General features: G+C 44.9%; 2 protein-coding genes across 2 annotated transcripts in view; both read left to right on the top strand.

Annotated features, from left to right (window-relative positions):
* The window catches only part of aPKC (protein kinase C iota type), a 49212-nt gene that overhangs the window by 14958 nt on the left and 16378 nt on the right, over positions 1 to 17876 (top strand). The window contains exons 8-12 of the mRNA XM_077653581.1: positions 384 to 496; positions 1953 to 2117; positions 4937 to 5034; positions 7096 to 7232; positions 17112 to 17197. Of these exons, the coding sequence (XP_077509707.1) occupies positions 384 to 496; positions 1953 to 2117; positions 4937 to 5034; positions 7096 to 7232; positions 17112 to 17197 (599 nt within the window). The remainder of the gene's footprint in view (positions 1 to 383; positions 497 to 1952; positions 2118 to 4936; positions 5035 to 7095; positions 7233 to 17111; positions 17198 to 17876) is intronic.
* Positions 7993 to 11171, top strand: LOC144120826 (uncharacterized). The gene has a single exon (XM_077653580.1). It carries the CDS (start codon positions 8423 to 8425, stop codon positions 10949 to 10951), a length of 2529 nt encoding a protein of 842 aa, XP_077509706.1. The 5' UTR covers positions 7993 to 8422; the 3' UTR covers positions 10952 to 11171.

The raw sequence follows: 17876 nt of genomic DNA, 5'->3' as shown, positions 1-17876 counted from the left end.
GTTATCATTATTTCGCTGCGCCAAATCCTTTCAGACATCGTGCAGCTACCACGGCCGCAGCCACTCCGCGCGCCCCGGCAGCCGGCAGATGTAGGGAAGGGGCCGAGTGGGTGAGGCCGGCAGAGGAGTGCAAAAATTGAGAGGATACGGAAAAGCGCGAAGACGGGGAAGGTCAAATTTTGACTGCATGTAATTCATCTTCCACAAAACGCATTAAAATAACTCTTGCTGGAGGATATTTGTGAAGCAGCATCTTTTAACATCTCAGGCATTCCACAACTTTATTGAGAACGCCTTTCAGGGGCCCTTTAAGAGAAATTGGTTACTTGATGAGCCTTCTTCCACATGCACACCCTCACTCTGCTGTTCTCTCTTACTCCTAGCCGGAACACCAAGGCATAAGACGCATCACAGGGCAAGTTCAGCTGTTGAGACGTCCACCGACTCTGCTGCTCCTCAGATTGGTCAGGATGTCGATGACCAGGTCACAGGAGGTGTAAGTGCTGTTAGGTTTTCTTGTCTTGCTTTCCAGTACTCGGTGTTGGATACTGCTGTAGGCTTGAAGGGAGGGAAGGAAGGCTGTTTAAGCATAAAATTGAAAGCTGCTAATTTCGCGCATGTAATTAAACAGGCTGAAGTGGGCACCAAGCTTAGTTTATAGATATCGAAACTTTTTTTTTAGTTGCAGGAGCTTTCTACAAGTCATTTGCTAAAATATGGTACAGATATGCAGTGTAGTCATAGGCGTGCACATAGGAGGGGCAAGAAAGGCAGTGACTCCCCCTCCCCAATAGGCATTGGGAATGGAGGCACAGATTTTGCACCATATTGCATGTTCCCTGCTGTCCATAAGACATAAGGGGTGTTACTATGAACCCCCCACTTATGGAGAAACCTGTGCACGCCTGTGAGCATAGTCATGCTGATGTCAGAATACACAATGATATGAAGATATCTGATTGTTACATTCTGGGGGTTAAGAAATTAGTGCACATGGAAGGTCATCTCAGTTACAATGAATTGGTCAGGGTTGATGGGGGATTGTTATGTCATTCACTTCAAAAGGATATGTATTTGTATGCACAGAGAGAGTTTTAGTTTACTCTGTCCTCAGTAATTAAGGTGAGCAAATCCACCCTTGTACCAAATGCGCCAAATGTGCCAAATGTGGAAAACTGTGCCATAGTGATAAAAATTGGGAAAATTGCTACAAACTGCTCCAATTGACTGCTTTAAAATTGTGTAGTGCTGTGCGCCAGTTATCCAGCCAGACATAACTTTAGGTGCCACCACCCTCATTGTTTACGACAGAGTATAGGTTGCTTAACAGAGGCCATGAATCCAGCCTTTTTTGTGCCTATACCCAAGGAGCAATCCAGCAAAATGAACAAAAAAAGCCTTCAAAGGATATGCAAATTTGTTTTTGAGAAGTACTGGTGTGAACAAACTGTCGGAGATTATGTAAACTTAGTAGAGGATTTTGAAAAGTAGAGGAATTTGATGCTGCTTGCCCAACTAGTGCCTGTTTTATAATATCACTGCTTTTTGGGAAAAATAAATGAATCAGCTCTTTTGCTACTGACTTGTCAATTAGTCTTCTCATCACTTACAGTTACATTAATGTTAAGGAGGCAAGCCTTGTGTTAATTATGTTTTAGCTTTACAGTACTGTAGACATGTGTAATGTGGCAGGGACAGTTTAGACATGAACAGCAAACTAAGAAGATTGTGTTTATAGGAGGTGCTTGCAGTCGATTTCAGCTTTAAACATTTGGTGACCACACTAGGTAAATGGAGACACATTGAGGAATGAAATATGACTAACAAAAGCATGCACAAAAAACCCTTAAGCGCTTACATTGACATGCATATTGTTCTGTTCATATTTCATTTGCCTGCAACGTTGTGCGCCTATGTAATCAACCTTCTGTGTGCACGTTTGTTTGGAGCAGGTGGAATCTGGCGGAGACTCCTGTCAGTACGGCCTAGATGACTTTGACCTGATCCGTGTCATTGGCCGAGGGTCGTACGCCAAGGTGCTCATGGTAGAACTCCGCAAGACGAGCCGCATCTATGCCATGAAGATCATCAAGAAGGAGCTTGTCACCGACGACGAGGTGCGTTGTCAATAACAACCTGTTCACTTGAAAGGGGCATTGAGGACAACTTCATCTGATACTTTTTCTCGGTAAAATTCAGTTGTTTGGCTTTTTTTGTTGCTATGCTGAATATATTCATTGGCTGCAGAAGATACGTTTATTCTTGATAAATTTTTAGTTGAAGGGGGAATATTTTTTTTCCCGCCACTCGATTCAAACTCGTGGTGCCGGTGATAACCACGGAGTTTCTAAATATTACCTAGGGGGAAAGTTGGCGTCACTGTCTATGCGAGTTTCTTAAAGAGCGCTTCATCTACTGCGGGAATGCCGGGAAGACGAGGTTTCGGGTTTGACTTGGCTGGTGTTAGTCCGAAAACATGCATTGTACCTCGAAATTTGTAGTCTCGCTGCGATGCTGTCCTTTATACATTGGTTAAGTTAGTTTAGTACTGCGTTTTTTGCTTCTTCAGTAGATTAAATGCAAGTGAAAGTTCGGTGTTAACCTTGCATGGAAACCTTCACAGCACTTCTTTGGGGCCTGCCTCTAGAAGAATCATATTTTTATGCCTGAATCCATGTTTTATGCCCAACAATAGCCAAGCCAAGTAAGAAAACTGCATTCCACTGTGTCTCTATGGTGGATGAAGTGTACTGCCGCTACCTTTCCCTCTAGTTATATTTAGGAACTCTATGGTGAAGCGTCAAGAATATTTAGGAACTCTATGGTGAAGCGTCAAGACCATTAAAGACCCCGTGATTGCTGGCAAGAAGTGCACGGCAGTGTGGTGTGGCCTCAGAGGTCTGCACTCAAAAACTATTTGATGTTACTGCAGCCTGCATGTAAAGACTGCTTCTGACAGGGACATATTTAATTTTATGCTTTTTTCTAGTTTATAAAAGCTCCGTTTCCAGTAAAACTATTCTCTTTGTCTTTAGGCTGTGGTGATCAATCACTATTGGCCAACTTCAACTTGTCCTCAATTCCTATTTAAGGTTTCCAGTGTTTGTTGCGAAGTCACAGCAGTTCTTCCAGCAATACAAAACTTCCCCATTTCAAAGTCAAAGCATTCTTTATTTTTGAAAGTATAAGGCATTACATAAAAAATATTTGAACTGATAGCCGTTTGGCTAGTGAAACGGTCCAGTGCAAAATAAGAAGATACACCAGGCAGCCGTAATGAGCAAAAATAAATAAATAAAAAGAAAATAGAAAACACTCACACAGGTATAAAAAATCTTGGAACAAAATACTACACACTTGAAGTAACACTTAAAAAAAAAACACACAGAGCGATAAGGAACAGGAAAGAAAATTTCACAAAGGTCAACAAGCCATTAAAAAAAAGAGGTGGGGATCAGGGCCCTTCCTGATTGCTAATAAAGAAAGACTTGCAGCAGAGCTAAAAGTTATTTGCAAGCTTCGCATTAATAGGCACTGTGTTCCAGACTTTTGCGCCAGAAAATGGAACTAAGTGTTCCCCGTGTACATTGCGACAGGCAGGCAAATTGAAATTTACATTTAATGCATGTCTTGTGTTACGGTATGGCAATAAGAAAAAACATGGTGGTAGAGGAGCATTAGTATTAATAATATTATTTACCAGTACACATAATTTGTAATTAAGCATGGATTCAAATGATAATATGTGATGATCCTTATATAGACAACCTCAGCTATTGTTTGACAACGCATGGCCAATTACCTGCAATGCTCTCTTCTGTAGTCTCTGCATGGGAACTAAATAGGTTTTGTATGTTTGGCCCTACGACTCCCAGCAGTAGCTGATGTGACAGTGAAACAGCGAAAAGTACAAGGAACGGAGTACACTGTACAGAAAATACTGCTTTGCCTTAATAAGTGTGTAGCAGCTGAAAGCTATCATTTTGCACACCTTTTCGACGTGTTCTTGCCAATGCAGATATTGGTCAAAGATGACGCCATGGTATTTGTAAGAAGACACATGCTGAATCCTACAGTTGTTTAATGATATGTGAATCGTACCATTGTCAATGTTTCTTCTCCTAGAGTGGAATACTGCATATTTAGTTTTATCTACATTTATTGTTAATTTATTTGCAGAAAACCATGATGAAATATTAGGCAGTTCAGATGTTATCATGCTTTGCAGGACCGGGAGCGATTCAGCTGAGAACAAAAGAGCAGTGTCATCCACGTACATTGGGACCTGCAGCCTGTACTTGATAAGCTGTAGACTTTTATTGTTTGTTTTCAATCGCGATTATGTTTTTCGTTGTTATTTGAGGGAGGGATAATTTAATGTCTGTAACAAGTATTTATTTCCCACATGTGTTTTGCGTAATAGCACAAAATACACGAAGGCAAAAGAATATCAACCCATTTACCAATTTAATGCAGTTTAGGAGGATAGATGGACATAACACAATGAAGGGTACAGACAGGACGAGTGATCATCATCATCATCCCCCCCTCCCCAATTAATGCAGAATGCAGTTGTCGTTTTGTTTAAAAAATTTATAAGACAATGGTTACAGTTATTTTTAAGATTAGTGCACAGGTTTTCTCAGCTAATATGAACCAGTAGACAAGATATGGCTGGTACGGGTTGCAGATGTGAAAGTGAAAGAGTGTTCTTTGCAGTCTTCCAGGTAATGGGCATGTGTTTTACTCCGTGCTTTTCAAATTAGTTTAAGTTACCTAAATAGTACATAAATTGCTGCAGCAATATGAAATATTTAAACTGGATATTTGTATTATGATCGCCAAATGACAGAAGTGCTTGCAATTGTTATGTTTTCTTTTTTTAGTGTCATGTTGCAGTGCCTAAGTTGACCTGTGTGGTTTGCTTGACATGCAGGACATTGACTGGATCCAGACGGAAAAGCATGTGTTTGAAACAGCATCCAACTACCCATTCCTTGTGGGGCTCCACTCCTGCTTCCAAACGGAGAGCAGGTCAGGTGATCAGCTCTGTTGCCAAACTTTCTTGAAATGCTCAGTGCTTCATTTCTCTTTTGCCACATTACTGTTTTGCTGTGTGTAATGCTGGGTCATTGGGAACCACACAGCACTTAGGTGACAACACTGTCTCGGAGTCGCGCAATTGCGACGGCCAGGGTAAATAAATAGTATTTAAACACATGAGTGAGGAAGACATATTGTGTAAACAATGTCTTTATTTGTGTCGTAGGGTACATGATCGACACTGGAGGCCGGCAGTAAAAGCTGTCACAAACGACAGCTTGACAGAGCCGCAGGCCCCCATGCTTTTGGCAGCGGTACAGCGGCAATACTTCTACGCAAGAAAAAAAGATGTAATACACAGTACAGCTCACAGTACACCCTGATAAATAAATTCCATTTTCCTAGACTCAAATACAACATAAAATTTTGTATATATGGCACAAATGAATAGATAGAACATAAGATAGAACATACAACCTGATGGATAGAACATAAAATTGTCTTGATTTAAGGCATGAAAGAATGACAAATCCAATTCTATGAACTAATAAGAAGAAAAATGCATATGCGGTTATAGTCTAGTAATGCAAGAAAAGACAGTCATATTTATAGTTCACTCGTCAGGGGGAAATAGTATGGATACAATACAGTAAAAAACCGATAGGTAAACATGGTCGAACTCGACCGCGGCGGCTGCGTTTTTATGGAGGAAAAACGCTAAGGCGCCCGTGTGCTGTGTTATGTCAGTGCACATTAAAGATCCCCAGGTGGTCGAAATTATTCCGGAGCCCTCCACTACGGCACCTCTTCTTCCTTCTTTCATTCCCTCCTTTATCCCTTCCCTTATGGGGCGTGCGGTTCAGGTGTCCAAAGGTATATGAGACAGATACTGCGCCATTTCCTTTCCCCAAAAACCAATTATTATTATTATTATTAAACATGGTCACTTGGGGTAAGGAGAAATGAAAAAGGTTAGAATCTCACTGTGAATCTCACAGGGTCACGAAAGTATTTATATTATCCAAAACAAACGAAATTCGTATGCAGACACATGGGAAATGCATTTACGAAGATCAGCTTACGGCTGACAGGATTTATTTATGGTTGCGCAGCCACAGTTCAGTATTTGCGGTGCGTACAGCGCGATTGCCTTCATGACGTCGGCAATGTACGGGCCACATGTCCACCTCGCTGCTCCTTGTGCGAACGGCGCAACTGGCGATCGCGGTGTCGGCAATGTAGGGGCAGCTTTTAGTGTGTTGAGTTTCTTGCCTCGTGCGTTCTTATCCATAGTGGCGCAGGAGATGTTCAAAAAAACCGAAATTCTGCACATTGTAAACAATGCATTCCAGCTGGGGAATTTTACAAATTTGTATCATCCTGAAATTCGTATCAACAGTGTTCATATCATCGAGATTTTGCTCTATAATCCTTTGCGGCACAGCATCTACGATTGTGCACTCGACTTTCAAACTTTTTTCGGGGTGTCTAGCACAGATTTCACGAAGTCAGGGATACCGGCTGCATTCTAAATTCTTTCTAGACAGAGTGGTGGGGCCATTGCATGCCCAGAAAAAAAGAATTACTTTTCAAGAGCAAGAAATAAAGAAGGATGCAGTGTACGTTGTGGGGCTAGTTGGTAGTTGTCGAACATCATGGAATCGCAGTGCTGGCAGACAAGGACACAGAGAGGACGCAGCGCAAGTGTGTGTGTGTGTCCTCTCCGTGTCCTTGTCTGCCAGCGCTGCGATTCCATGATGTTAAATAAAGATGGACATTACAAAGTTGTACAGTAAGCCTAGGAAGGGCTGTCTGGTGCTGCAACTTTTTTCTTCTCTCGTGCAAGAGAATATTTTAATAAAGGACAGCGTAGCTAATGGCATTTTTCAGTGTGTCTAGGAGCGTGCATGCTTTACCACTGTGCACAGTTGACTGAAAACCTCACGCTTGCATTACCGAGTTTCATTTATTGACAAATACCAGCTAGGCACAACACAAGAGAGTTTTCATGAAGCGGATGTGTACAAGTTTGCCACGTTTTCTCCTTCGCAGGTTGTTCTTTGTAATTGAGTTTGTGCGTGGAGGCGACCTCATGTTCCACATGCAGCGGCAGCGCCGTCTTCCAGAGGAGCACGCCCGCTTCTACTCTGCTGAAATTTCCCTCGCTCTGAACTTCTTGCACGAGAGAGGTGAGCACCATGTTGCCACCCTATGTGGCTCAGTGCCTATTGCACTGTGGTACGGAGCACAAGGTTGCAGGCCTGATCCCTGTCACAGCGACTGCACTTAGGTAGATGCGGAATGTAAAAACATCCATGTGCTCAAATTTCGGTGCACATCATGATGTGTCTGCTAGCCCACAGTATTGCATGAACACATAAAATTCATTGGTGTGTGTGAATATTTAAAATTTCAAATACAAATCAATTGTGTTTATGTTCAGTTCGAGAAATTAGTATTCGAGAACTTTCAAATGTTTGAAAATTCTCATATATTCACCATTGATCTAATGCTGCAAATATGGGCAAATTGTCCACAGGTTAGGCTTAAAGTGCCAGGAAATCATGCAGAGGCATTCTCTTTATTTTTTCTTCCGTCGTTTATCATGTGGACTGATCACATTTGGACACTGCCAGGCTTGAACCTTACATGAATTTCCGTAAGTGTGCTTTCCCGTACACCACACATGATAGAGCAAGATAGCTGGACCAGCCGCTTACAACAATCAGTACACGAAAGCGAGCATATTTTGTTTGAATTGTGCGCATCCTGTCACCTTCACAACTCTTCTAGCAAGAGCTTTGCCGTCTCGTTTTTGTCAACCATGGTGAGCATCAAAACCCATTTGTGGAATTTTGCACGCCTTCCGAAAGGCGGTTGGATCGAGGTGTCACTGGCAGGGCCTGTTGCATGATGCATTGTAACCCTAGCACCCCTTACATATGCGCTTAAGGGGGGACGCGGGGATCAGATCGCGAAAATCGCGGAAAAAATCGATTTTTGGAAAATGGCAGATTCGGATTCTGCATTACCTTTTCTATCACAGCTAAAAAAATTTCCGCCGAAAACAGTCTCTAAGCGTACCTAAAAAATATTTTTCTGACCGCGGGTCGCAAAAAACTGGCCAAAATCCGCGCAAAAACGGCCGATTTCAGAGCGCGATACCGCCGCACCTTCACCGCCGCCTATGGCAAGTTTGGTGTCACTGGAAAGCTTGCTTCACCGCGGTTCTTCTCCCAGTGGAACCACGTGTCTACGATAAAAAATAAATGCACAGACGTGAAAAATACGAGGGCACCCGCGAAGTCGCAGCTAGGCGCTGATTGGCCGCGCCAGTCACGTGGTGCTCAGCGCGCCCTGCGATTGGCTGCCGAAAGGCATGCCGCTTCTCCGGTTGTCTGCTGCGCGCGCGCTTCGCGAAAACGATAGTTTGCGATTCAACTCGTGCTGTCCGTTCTGCATTTTCGTCAACTCATCTGCTGCGTGTGGTTTCGTACGTGAGCCCGCGATGGAGCGTCGCACGGGCCAGAAGTACAGGACGAAGTATGCTTACGGGAAGCGTAAGCGCAAGCCTCCTATTCCAAAACAGAAGCGGCCAGCAGCAACTGAACCGCACGAACGGAGGTCCGCTCCGATATCCAGTCACGCCGATGTGTCGTCGGAAGCAAGCCTGCCCTTGGAATCAGCGACCAGCAGTGAATCTGGGGGCCTGGCGCCGTCCGCTAGCCATGACATCGCAGTGCAGTACCGACCCGGACTCAGTTCCGTTTTTGCGGCGGTGAGTGGCGGTGCGGTGCCGGTTCAACGGGATGACGGCGAAGTTTTCCCTAAGCAGAAGCGCACCGTTCGAACGGTGCACCTGCCCTCGGAATCAATGACCGGCAGTGAATCTGTGGGCCCGGCGCCGTCCTCAAGCCGTGACATCGCAGTGCAGTACCGACCCGGACTCAGTTCCGTTTTTGCGGCGGCGAGTGACGATGCGATGCCAGCTCAACGGGATGACGGTGAAGTTTTCCCTAAGCAGAAGCGCACCGTTCGAACGGTGCACCTGCCCTCGGAATCAATGACCGGCAGTGAATCTGGGGACCCGGCGCCGTCCACAAGCCGTGACATCGCAGTGCAGCACCGGCCCGGGCAAAGTTCCGTTTTTGCGGCGGCGAGTGACGATGCGATGCCAGCTCAACGGGATGACAGCGAGCTTTTTCCAAAACAGAAGCGCACCGTTCAGGTGCACCTGGAACCACGTTTTGTGACCTTGGAAGCAGCTGAGGAGCAAGCGTGCAGCGTCCGTGCTACACTTCGCGCGGTGTCGTCAACGGAGCGCAAGTTCGGGTTCGCGCGGCAGACAGAGGAAGAATCGGCCCCAGATGAAGATGAATTCACATTAATTCAAGCTAGTGTAATGAATTCGATAATAGGGTCTTTACTGTGCCCAAAGTGCTCTAAGAAGAGGTTGTCACTGAAGCACGAGACTAAACTGGGCCTAGCAGTAAAATTGGTGCTTTCCTGTGGTGCTTGCGGCCCTATTGCTTCACATTGGTCATCAAAAAGGAAGTCTGAAGGAAGGACTTTTGAGGTCAATATAAGAGCTATGCAAGCCATCAAGACCATTGGAAAAGGGCCCACTGCCCTGAACGACTTCTGGGCCACAATGAACGTCTCACATCGTGGGCTGCATCAAAAAACCTATCAGGGCCACCTAAAAAAATTGTTTAAACCTGGAGCAAAGGAAGCTGCACAAAACATTTTTGCAGATGCTGTACTTGCTGTCAAAGACGTCTACAGCAAGATGCAACCATCCAGCCCAAGTAACATAACAGTTGTGTATGATGGCACTTGGCTTACACGAGGCCACAGCTCTCACATTGGTGTAGGATGTATTATCGAATTTTATACCGGGCTTGTGCTGGATTGCACCGTACTGTCAAATTTCTGCCTAGGGTGCTGTCAGCAACCAGCGGAGAGTGACCCTAGCTATGGCACTTGGATTGAGCAGCATCAGTGCCAGAAAAACACAGATGTTGCCTCAGGTCAGATGGAGGTGGAAGCTGCACTAATACTTTTCAGGCGTTCTTTCAGCAGCTATGGCCTTCGCTACACGAATGTCATATGTGATGGTGACAGCCGAACATATCTTGCACTCTGCAAAGATGAGGTATACGGCTTCATACCCCTGACTAAGGAGGACTGCATAAACCATGTGCAGAAGAGGATGGGCACTGCACTCCGCACACTGGTTGCAAGAGCAAAGAAAGGGGAGCCATTGGGTGGGAAAGGTGGACTCACGCAGGACCTAATTAAAAAACTGACCAATTACTATGGTTTAGCCTTGCGCAGAAACACCGAAGTCAGTGACATGCAAAGGGCCGTGATGGCCACATTGTACCATGTGACATCTACAGATGACGAGCCTCATCATGAGCTGTGCCCACCTGGCCCTGACAATTGGTGCAGACATAGGTCAGCACAGGCCAAAATGGAGCCACCCCCGCCTCATAAGTACAAGCTACCAAGACGTGTAGCAGAGGCATTGCTACCTGTCTACCAACGCCTGTCTGACCCGCAACTGCTGGAGCGTTGCAAGGGCAACAAGACGCAGAATGCTGCAGAAAGCTTACATTCTGTCATCTGGTCAATGATTTCCAAAGATCAGCATGCTTCATTGTTTGCAGTGGAGACTGCAGTCCATGAAGCAGTTGCACGCTACAACTTTGGTAACTTGCGTGCCTACACTGAAGTATGCAAGTCTGTGGGCATCAAACCCGGTAGCCTTGCCCTTGAGAGAGCTCAGGAGAAGGACAAACAAAGAAAAAGAAAAGCATGCAGTGCAGAAAAAACGAAAGAGCAAAGGCATAAGAAGACCCCTGCAAGCAAAGACACCAAGTATTACAGCCCTGGGGCATTCTGAAGAACATGTGGCGGCTGTGCAACTTTAGAGCCAGTTTTCTCAGAAGTGAGTTTTGAGCCGACTGTCCTGCTTGCAGAAAGCATAGAACAACTATGCCTTGTCGGATTTGCATGAGGTTTATTGCTTTGTATTTCTTAGTAAATTCTCTGTGCAGTGACATTCCTATATTTTTTAATAACTATCTCATTTTTTTACTGCTTAGCTAAATTAGCGCGTTGATAACGACCTCATTTTTCAGACATGGATAGGTTGTCCTATGTAAAAAAAATTAAGAGTGATAAAATTATTTGGAGAATGTCACTGCATGAACTATTCATTTTGCTAAAACATAAAAGCAACTGTGGGCTTCTACCATGTTTTTTTGTCATGCCAGGCTTTCTGCAAGTTGAGTGCAAATAAAGATTTGTAATATCAAAACTACTCAAGATATATCAATGAAACTTTGTATTTAGTCATTCTGCTCACTTTCCAATAGCCATGCCAAATTTCATTGCTCTACTACAAAAAATAAGGAAATTGACTCCGATCCCCACCTCCCCCCTTAATGGCAGGCATGACAGTGGTTGCAAGGCCCTGTCGCTAGACCAGAAAATATCCAGGCCACGTAGTTTCTCTTTCTGAGCATTGCACCCAGCCCGTGGTCATGGCGGCAGACTTCCGCACATTTGCCGACCATCCGAACCCATCTGCACACTGCTTTCGGGTGCCGACTGGTGCGGTGCTGGCCATCTCTTCTGTTTAGAAGCAGTCCCGCTGTTCCGCCGCCAATGTGCGTTGCCCTCACTTACATGTGCATTGTGCTTCCAGCAAGCCAAACTGTGCTCTTGTCATGGGCTTTTTGCTATTTGTGCAATGGAGCCTCTTTACAAGGCTTTACCACATTTTCACATTTTCGGCATTCTTTTTTTGGGCGGCAGGGGGATATGGTCTTTGAATTCCGAATTAGTGAGGTTCCACTATCCAATTATCAGTTGTCAGTTATGTGTCAATTTATGGCTTTCATTTTGTTACTCGGTTTGCTTTACTACATTACAGGCTGCATACTGTTATGCTTGTCTAACCAAGTGGTATTATACATTTCAGTGCACACCTGGTTTTTCTTTTTTGTTTGTTTGGTGCTGAGTTGGTCTAGTTTTGTTTATTTTGATTGCAAAGACCATACACTGTTTTGAAAAAGAAAGGGCAACAGCATTTGCGTATTTAACGTTTCCTGAAAAATTTTCCGGACAATCTGTATTCTGTACAAGCATTCTGTATAGCATTCTATATAGCATGTGTTATAGAATAGGGCATTCTAATTCAGTTCGATATCCAAGGCCATTTTTTCTTCGTATTTATATTAGAAAATTTTTAATATTCACACATCCTTTATTATTAACGTTTTGCAGCACAGCGTATACATTTGTGCACGCGACTCTTCAAAAAAATTTTGCGAAGCTTCTACCATTCTTTTCATAAAGTCGGTAATGCCAGTTACATTTCAAATTCCTGCTGGACAGAACAGCTGGGCCATTTCGTGTCTAGAAAAAGAATCTCTTTTCCTGGCTAGAAGAACTTGAAATAGAGATGGAGGTCACGAAGTTCTGCACCACACCTAGGAAGTGTGTGCTGCTATCGCTACTTTCCTCTCTTGCATGGTGGAATGTAATGCTAATGGACACTGAAACTGAGTTTTTGTTGTGGAAACACCTTCTGATGGTAAGGAAAATAATCATCGGGCATAAGTGTGTTTGACAGAAAAATATGGCTACAAATTTGTGAGCATGGATGGGTGTGATGCGCCTGGATGCCTGAGGTATTTAAAATAATCCATTCATGTTGGTTTTTGTGAAATAAGGGGTGAAATATAAACACGCAGATTTTCAGGTTTTACTTGATAGTCGAACATAATGCATGTCTGAAAGCCCATCAAGTTTCTGTTCTTAGTAAATTTTGATGTTACGACTGCTTTTTTTTTTGTTACAGCGAAAAGCGCTTTTGTTGTCGGTAAACTTAGTGGTAAAGTTGGTGCATTCTTTTCTCACCACTATTTATACAAACCCCCTGGCATTCACGACAGTGTCAAGTGTTGCTTTGCTTCGTTTGATTTTACCCATTTAATTTTTTTTTCATCTTCCTTGAGCAGTAAAAAATGCACTAGTGGGAGCGATACAATGGTTACCTCATTTTTTGTTGCTTAACCTTTAATTTTTCATTCCATGTTTTAAAAAAAGAAAAAGATCTTACCTGACATCACCGCAGTGTAGTACAGTCAAAACTCGATTTAACAAAACCCGATTTAACGAAAATCTCGATTTAACGAAGGTATCCTAATTCCCCCTCAGACGTTCATAGGGTTCAATGCTTTGACTAACCCGAAATAACGAAACCGATTCCGTGATCTGTCCCGATTTAACGAACCTTTTTTCGAGAAATAAAGGTGAAAAAGTGTTAATTTTTGGTCTATTTTGTAGACAGCACCCCAAAATTTATTGATTGCGAGTCAGCGGTAACAGCGCGGAGCATCTTCATCCCGTCGCTTTTTTCAAACTGCGCGGCGCAAAACGAGTTTTAATTTTGAGTCGAGCTCACGAGATGGCGCCAGCAGTAAAAAAGTTTCGTGCCACATTTCATAGATGGCGCTGTTGCAGTTCGCGTGTTTTTTTTTTGTGTGTGTGTTTGTGTGTTGTGCTCTGTGTTCGCTCTTGTGCGGATTTCCCCGTGCCTTTGAACGCACGTCTTTGTCAAGCTCAGCTTGTTAGGCCTCCATCAGTCTGGCCTTGCTATCGTGAACGCGGACGTGGTGTGTGCGAGCAAGCGCGCCGCTAACCCTCCTGACTAGCAGATGGAGCCCTGCAAGAAACGAAAAAGGCTTACCCTGGATGAGAAAGCGGACATAATTCGTGCTGTGACAAGTGGACAGAAGAAATGTGACGTGGCTGCATCACATGGCATTCCAGCGAGTACTCTCTCCACAATATTGAAAGGGAAAGATGACATCCACTGCGCCACTTCGTCGGGGAATCTCTCGCGCAAAAGAATGCTGAAGACCACTCCTCAAAGCAAAATGGAAGAGGCCCTCTTCGCCTGGTTTATGGATTTGCGGGCGAAGAATAGTATTCCCGTGAGTGGAGACCTGCTCCAACAAAAAGCTCGCTCTTTCGCGTGCTTGCTGGGCGACAACGAGTTCAAGGCAAGTCCCGGCTGGCTGTCGCGCTTCAAAGAACGACACGGCATCGTCGGGAAAGTGCTTAGCGGTGAAGCGAGCAGCGTAAGCATGGCTGTAGTCGGCGACTGGCAGTCTGAAAACGTGCCCGACATTCTGGGAAAATATGCCCCCAGCGACGTCTACAACGCCGACGAGAGCGGTCTATTCTACCAAATGCTGCCTAAAAAAACACTCGCCCTGAAGGGGCAGGCGTGCCACGGCGGCAAACACAGCAAACAAAGGCTGACTCTTTTGTTGTGCGTCAACATGGACGGCACCGACAAACGAGACCCGCTTGTCATCGGAAAGAGTGCGAGGCCGCGCTGTTTTAAAGGCACCAAAAAGCTTCCTGTGAAGTACGTTGCCAATTCAAAGGCGTGGATGTCGCGTGCCATTTTCGCTACATGGCTGAAGGAATTTGACAGCGACATGTGTCGCCAGAAAAGGAAAGTGTGCCTGTTGCTGGATAACTGCACGGCCCACTACGTTGCAGAGGTCGAGCTGACCAGCGTGGAGCTCCGCTACTTCCCCCCAAACGCAACGTCCATGGTTCAGCCCTTGGATCAAGAAATAATTAATAGCGTGAAGTGCGCATACAAGCGTCGAGTCGTCGACAGAGTTCTCCTCAACCTGGAGCTGAAGCGCGAGACGAAAATAGATATTTTTATGGCGGTTGAGATGGTGGCGGCGGCTTGGAGAGCATTGAGGCCGTCGATAATTGTCAACTGCTTCAGGACTGCCGGTTTCGGTACACTAGGCCCTGAAACTGCTGAAGCTGGTCCGGACTGCGCGAGCGCCGTGCACGAGGATGAAGATGCCTGGGAACACCTTCGCTCAGTGGATGAAGTGCCCACAGGCATAAGTTTCTCAGACTACGTGAACGCCGACGCAAACGCAGTCACAACAGAAGTTTTGACTGATGCCGATATGTTGCGGTTTGTAGGAAGCGTGGAGGGAGTGACGGCTGAAGACGCTGCCGACGACCCTGCAGGTGCCGAAGCTCCCGTGCTGACACCAGGTCAGGTGATGGATGCTCTCGATCTGCTGCGACATTTTGCCGGCGCACACGAGGGGACGGAAGACGCGCTGGACGCACTTTAGACCTACGAGAAATCGGTGCGGCCGTTGCTCACAAAACGCACGCAGGCAAAGATCACCGACTTCTTTGGCGGAAAATAAATTTGTAGTCCCCTCAGGCCTTTCTTGTCGAGTAAGAATTTTTGTTGTTTCTTTTCATACGCGCTAGCGGCGCCGGTCGGGGTGTTGGCGCTACCCACTCGAAAGTAGCGCGGGGGGTCATGACGATGACCATACGGACCCCTAAAGATTGCGCTAGTTGTATGATTACCAACTTTGGCGCCAATTTGTCATTAGCTGTGTGGCTTGCCGTCCCGTCGGCGGTATTTAGGGAAGATTGTTGCGCCGCTAGCCGAACCGTTTTTTGGGTCGGTGCTACCGGCGTGAATTCGTCACGCGCGAGTGCGACGAAAAGTGAAAATGGTACGTGCTAACCGATACGACCGCGATAAGCTGGTACGGTTTATGCGGATGCAAAATGCATTATGTTCAATGGGTGCTCAGTCGGGGACTTGACTTTACTACTTTTAAAACGAAAGTACTGTTTAAGCGGGTACGTTTTAACGAGGTTTTACTGTAATCGAATGTACTGAATTATGTGCCCAAGAAATGCCTCATTCAATTTAACGAAGTTCTCGATTTAACGAAATAATTCACGGCTCCCCTCAACTTCGTTAAATCGAGTTTTAACTAGTACTTGTGGATATGGCCGGTGGTGGCAATACCTGTTTTTCATTTTCACTGTTTTCTAGCTTATAGGAGTTCCATTCTCTGTGAAAGCCTCTTTGTCATTAGCAAGCCATAATCCATCAATCTAGGCTACCTTCAATTTGGCCTCGGTGTTCCTTTAATTGTTGTCTCTCTAATTTCAGTCATATACTTTGATGCTCAATCACTCTACTGCATGAAATGACTATAACCTCTCTTTCTGTTTTGAAGTTCCTGTTTGTTCCAAGAAATTCTGAAATCATTACACAACCCGCAGCCAGTGGCCATCAGCCATTAATTTGGCCTCAGCGTAGAACCGGTGTAAGAACCATTGTTTGGTACTGCACTGTCTCATAACCCCTTTCTGCCTTTAATTCACTGTAAATGTCATTGTGCAACATTCATATTCATTATTCATAAGAGTGATTTCTGGCCAGTGTCGCAAACCATCATTCATTACCGTCTTTCATCATTTGCTTAATGTTAATGAAGCTTGATTCATTCTGTAATTGAGAGTATTTTTTTAAGGCGGGAGTTTATACAGAAGAATCTCGGTGATGCGAACATGTTTGATAGGAATTTCGCGATGATACGAATTCGCGGAATCCTCTGGCCAGAGTGCACTGTGTATGATGCGCGGAATTTCGGATGTTCCAAACTCTCTCCCTTGCCTCTACGGATGATACGAATGCGAGAGCCGCGACCGCACCCTCGATCACTAAGCGTGGTACGCACCGCACGCAATGAGCAGCGGTGCGCGGCCCACACATCGCCAAAGTCGCGGTCGCTAATCGTGCGGTACACACCGCGCGCACTGGGTGGCAGTGCGTGGTACGCACCGCGAGTAGCGAGCTGTGGCCGCACAGCAGTGAATAAATCCCGTCAGCTGTGAACAGATGTGTGTGAATGCATTTTTAATGCTTCTGCATACGAATTTTGTTTGTTTGAATGATACGAAATTTCGGATTATACGAATTTTTTCGCGATCTCGTGATATTCGTATTACTGAGATTCTACTGTATGCAGTTCACGTCACAGTATATGTAAAAGAATGGTATTCCTGGACTTCTAATGTTGATGGAACCGTTAGATATTGACCTTTAGATATTAAAGTAAGGGTGTGAGGGGTCTCTGTTGCGAAGGTGTAACCTATGCCAGCCCTGCTTGATTGTAGCTTGATGCTTGCAGGCATCATTTACCGGGACCTAAAGCTGGACAATGTTTTGCTGGACCACGAGGGCCACATCAAATTGACTGATTATGGCATGTGCAAGGTTGGTGCACCTCTCTCTTTCGTACTTCATTATGCTGCTTCATTTTTGCTTCGTGCTCAGGCAGTTTTCTAGAGACAAGCGAGCAGGTGTTTCGTCCTTTTGCTGGGAGGACACTTGGCACGAAATTTCAGAGCCAGGGTGTCCTTGCGATATGTATATTTGTGATGTCTTCCACTGTGTGTCAACGTTGTACACGAGCTGAAGCATATTTTAATGTGGCTTTTACAAGTATTCGTCTAGATAAGATGGGAAGGCTAGCACAATCACACGTGCAAAAATGTTAGATTAAGGACTAAAGCTGCTCTTGTGGCATCCTATTAAGCTTCATTCTTCCATCAGTCTAGTCCAAAACTGGTTGCAAGAAGTGATGGCAGATTACCATATTTACTTCAATGTAACGCAATTTATTTTTAGCAAAAATGAAAGTGAAAACTCACGCTTCACGTTATAATTTAATATTATCCCAAGGCAGTGGTAGACTGTGTTATGTTTGCTTACATATTAGTTGATCCGTCGTGTGACAGTTCAGTAGCTAAGAGAATTTTTGTTTTTATGACAAGGCCTCTTAAGTGTACGGTTGACATGGTGACAGTGCAACGCGAGTTCATGCTTGTCTGCATCTGCAAGTCTTATTTAAGAATCTTTTGCACGGCTCCGTTGAAAAAGAAGAGGCACAGGA

This window comes from Amblyomma americanum, chromosome 2, assembly GCF_052857255.1.
Source record: "Amblyomma americanum isolate KBUSLIRL-KWMA chromosome 2, ASM5285725v1, whole genome shotgun sequence".
Taxonomy (NCBI): domain Eukaryota; kingdom Metazoa; phylum Arthropoda; class Arachnida; order Ixodida; family Ixodidae; genus Amblyomma; species Amblyomma americanum.
This window is presented reverse-complemented; position numbering and strand designations above follow the sequence as displayed.

Bases quoted from the DNA above. Each gene is read 5' to 3' on its own strand.
- LOC144120826 (XM_077653580.1), top strand. From the start codon at position 8,423: ATGCCGCTTCTCCGGTTGTCTGCTGCGCGCGCGCTTCGCGAAAACGAT.